This window comes from Chinchilla lanigera, unplaced genomic scaffold (assembly GCF_000276665.1).
Source record: "Chinchilla lanigera isolate Chin_1 unplaced genomic scaffold, ChiLan1.0 scaffold00012, whole genome shotgun sequence".
Lineage (NCBI taxonomy): Eukaryota > Metazoa > Chordata > Mammalia > Rodentia > Chinchillidae > Chinchilla > Chinchilla lanigera.
The window spans coordinates 6,845,543-6,848,534 of NW_004955413.1; the positions used below are offsets into that span (position 1 = coordinate 6,845,543).

The 2,992-nt window shown below is 35.6% G+C and overlaps 1 protein-coding gene across 2 annotated transcripts in view; it reads left to right on the top strand.

Annotated features, from left to right (window-relative positions):
* Positions 1-255: 255 nt before the first annotated feature.
* LOC102029843 (C-type lectin domain family 4 member A-like) overlaps positions 256-2,992 on the top strand; it is a 12,543-nt gene continuing 9,806 nt past the window's right edge. The window contains exons 1-2 of one of the 2 annotated variants that reach the window (XM_005378918.2): positions 256-708; positions 2,183-2,299. In XM_005378918.2, the coding sequence (XP_005378975.1) occupies positions 627-708; positions 2,183-2,299 (199 nt within the window). In that variant the 5' untranslated portion in view covers positions 256-626. The remainder of the gene's footprint in view (positions 709-2,182; positions 2,300-2,992) is intronic. The other variant, XM_005378919.2, reaches the window with a different exon arrangement.

Genomic DNA, 2,992 nt, shown 5'->3' on the forward strand with positions numbered 1-2,992 from the left:
TAAGAGCAGAGAGGTACATCTTCAGAAAGAATAAGATCTCAATTGTTCCTTCCCACCACACTTGAGTGGGAAAAGGGGGAGGATGACGTCTGAGTATCATATCAATGATACTCTTAGAATGTGGTACCAATAAATTGCTTGATCAGCCACAAATGATGAGGTGAATGCAATGTGCACAAGTGTTTGCTCACTTTGACTACTTTATAAATAATTACAATGAACTTAAAAACACATGAATTTTCTCTTTGGTGATGGATTTACACACCACAGTTCTCAGGAAAGACGTTTCTAATTTCTTGGTTCCTCTTTTCGTTTCCTTCCTATTTTGTTCCCCTGCCACTTGAGTTACCACTTTTGTTATATTTGTATAATTTTAGCCTGGTCAAAGGCTGCAGTTCTCACTGCACTGGTCTTGGGAATTTGACCTCTGTTTGTGGACTGAGTGGCTCCACACTGTGGTTTAATTCTCATGACATTTCTTTCAGGATACCTGCCTGCTTATTGTGAGTCACGTCCTCTTGCTGAATGACTGCACAATTTACCAACGTGTTTATTCCTTATTTATAACATGTTGTAAGGCAGCTAGGCAGCATATTTTCTGAGAAAGCAGAAAGTCTCTTCTCAACATGGCTTCAGAGAAGACTTATGCTAAAGCAAGATTCAAAAATGAATCAAAGTCTCCAGGCACTAATTCAGACTCTCCAGAAGGTAAGAAGATTATTTGTAGTAGTCACAGTTAGTAATGAGGTGAAGGATGAAGATAAGGTTAATAACAAAACACAGGTCGTGTTAATTGCTGGTTCTCCAAGTGGCTGTGCTGGGGAAGCACCAGAGGCTCAGCAGACTGAGTTGCCTGTAGAAAGCATTGAGGAAGGCTACAGAATTGGATTTTGATAGATGCACACACAAGATGGTTAACATAGTTACGCAGCTAGTTTCCGTCAGTTGACTGAAAAGAAAGTTTTGTGCTAATATTGTACAGACAAGATATCGTGCCTGTATCTTCTAACCTGATTGACTACTAGGAAGACAGCACTATGCAATGTATTAACTGTTGTAACTGTCCTACTCACCTGTTTTGAAACTTGGTTTCATTGTTAGGTTTATTTTTTTCTCTCTAAAGTAAAAAAATAGAATTGTATTTTGAGAAATAAAAGATTCACAATTCTGTCTTTATTCTTACTATTAAAAAACTATGATTTTTGCTTGTTACTGTCTTTGATTGTTTGATCAGTCTTGCATTCTTTTGTCTGGTGGACTGAGAAACTTCCCTGAAGATAACAGTATGGAATGCAGCAACCGTTGTTAATTCCTATCATTTTGTTCTGAGGTCATGTATCGTTTTTATTGCTTTTGTATTGTTTTGATTTTGTCTTCATTGTTGTTTTGTTAGTTTTTTAATCTTTACAATTAAACAATAAAATTGTGATTTGCATTTTAATGTGTATCAATTTACTTCTATATATAAATACTTTTTTCCAATAATGAAATCATATCATGTGACACTGAAGAATTGTTCCTCTCCACTTGACAGTATAAGGTAAATTTAAGAAAATGGTTTTTATTTGCCCAGCATTTTTATCTTGATGGAAGTTTTCACTTTTCCCTAGTGTTGGGGGCTGAACCCAGGTCTGTAGATTCTAGGTAAGTGCTCTACAGCTAAGCTACACCCCTGCCTCCAAATGTTTTCTAACCATGAACTGATGACTAAGAAGACAGCCCTTACCTCGAAAATGTGAAGTATGATTAAAAAGATTTACCTGCTATCACACTGTTTACAGTGAGAAACAATCTCACAGAGTATTTAAATATGCAGTTACTTGTGTTGAAGAAGAAAACATGGTGATATAAAAATGCTTATGATTCACTGTAAGAGAAAATAGTAGGTCAGATTTTTGTATGCTGTGTCATGATATAATGTGCCTATGTAATTTAATAATGGTTAAAAGGATAACAACAGTTATTTCCAAAGTTAAAAATTTGTGCTTTTCTGAATTTGGTAAAGTTTCTATTGTGAACATTATAATTTCTTCCCTATCTAATTTTCATAGAATTCCAAATGTTCTTACTGTTAGTCATTGTATTCCATGTAAGAAAATGCAGAAGAATAAGAGGAGGAAGAAAATGAATTTAGGACAGAATTTATTACTGAAGTAAGCAATTAACTTAGCTTCTTCTTTAGATCCCAAAGAGAAGGCCACCTCTCACAGAAGTAATCCTGCTATCCCTAAACTGCTTCTGGCCTCGTTGCTGATACTCTTTTTGCTGAAGACAATCTTATCAGCTGTCCCTTCCATCAGTAAGTGTACCATCTGAAGCAAAGCAGCGTGCACCTTATGTGAAGAAAACGTGTCCATTGGAAACCGTCATTTAGCAAGGTTCATCCAGAAAGCTGAAAAAGAGATTTCATCTGAGGATATATAATTTATGGGAATCCATTGAGCATTCTGGTCTCTATTTGGATTTAGTTCCTTGACTGTAAAAATAATGGACTCCATTCTCTTTAGAGCAAATTCATGTGTATGTCTTGCTTCTGTAGAGTGAAATCTATGAGGTATCATGTTAGTATCAGACTCTGGGTAAATATGAAAAAAATGTGTATTACTTCAGTGGGAATTATTTTAAGTGTACAGACACTTGTTTTGGGATGAGCAGACAGACAAGAAGGAGATAGGGAGTAATATTCCAGGAAGAATACTTCAGTGAATTTTCTTTGAATTATTTTGGCTCACCAAAGACTGTGTGAGATCTAAGTATCAGTTTAGAAAAAGGTATAATTTTGCATGTTTTGGCTTATAGAATTTATCAAATTTTTAAAATGAATAAATTTAGCATATTTTGGTAGATCTTTTCATTCACTTGGTCATTCAATAAGTACTAATTACTAAGAGCCATTTGGTGTATGTTTTTAGTGCATCAGATAGTGTTTCTTCCTCCTCCTCCTTCTCCTCCTCTTCCTTCTCCTTCTCCTCCTCCTCCTCCTCCTCCTCCT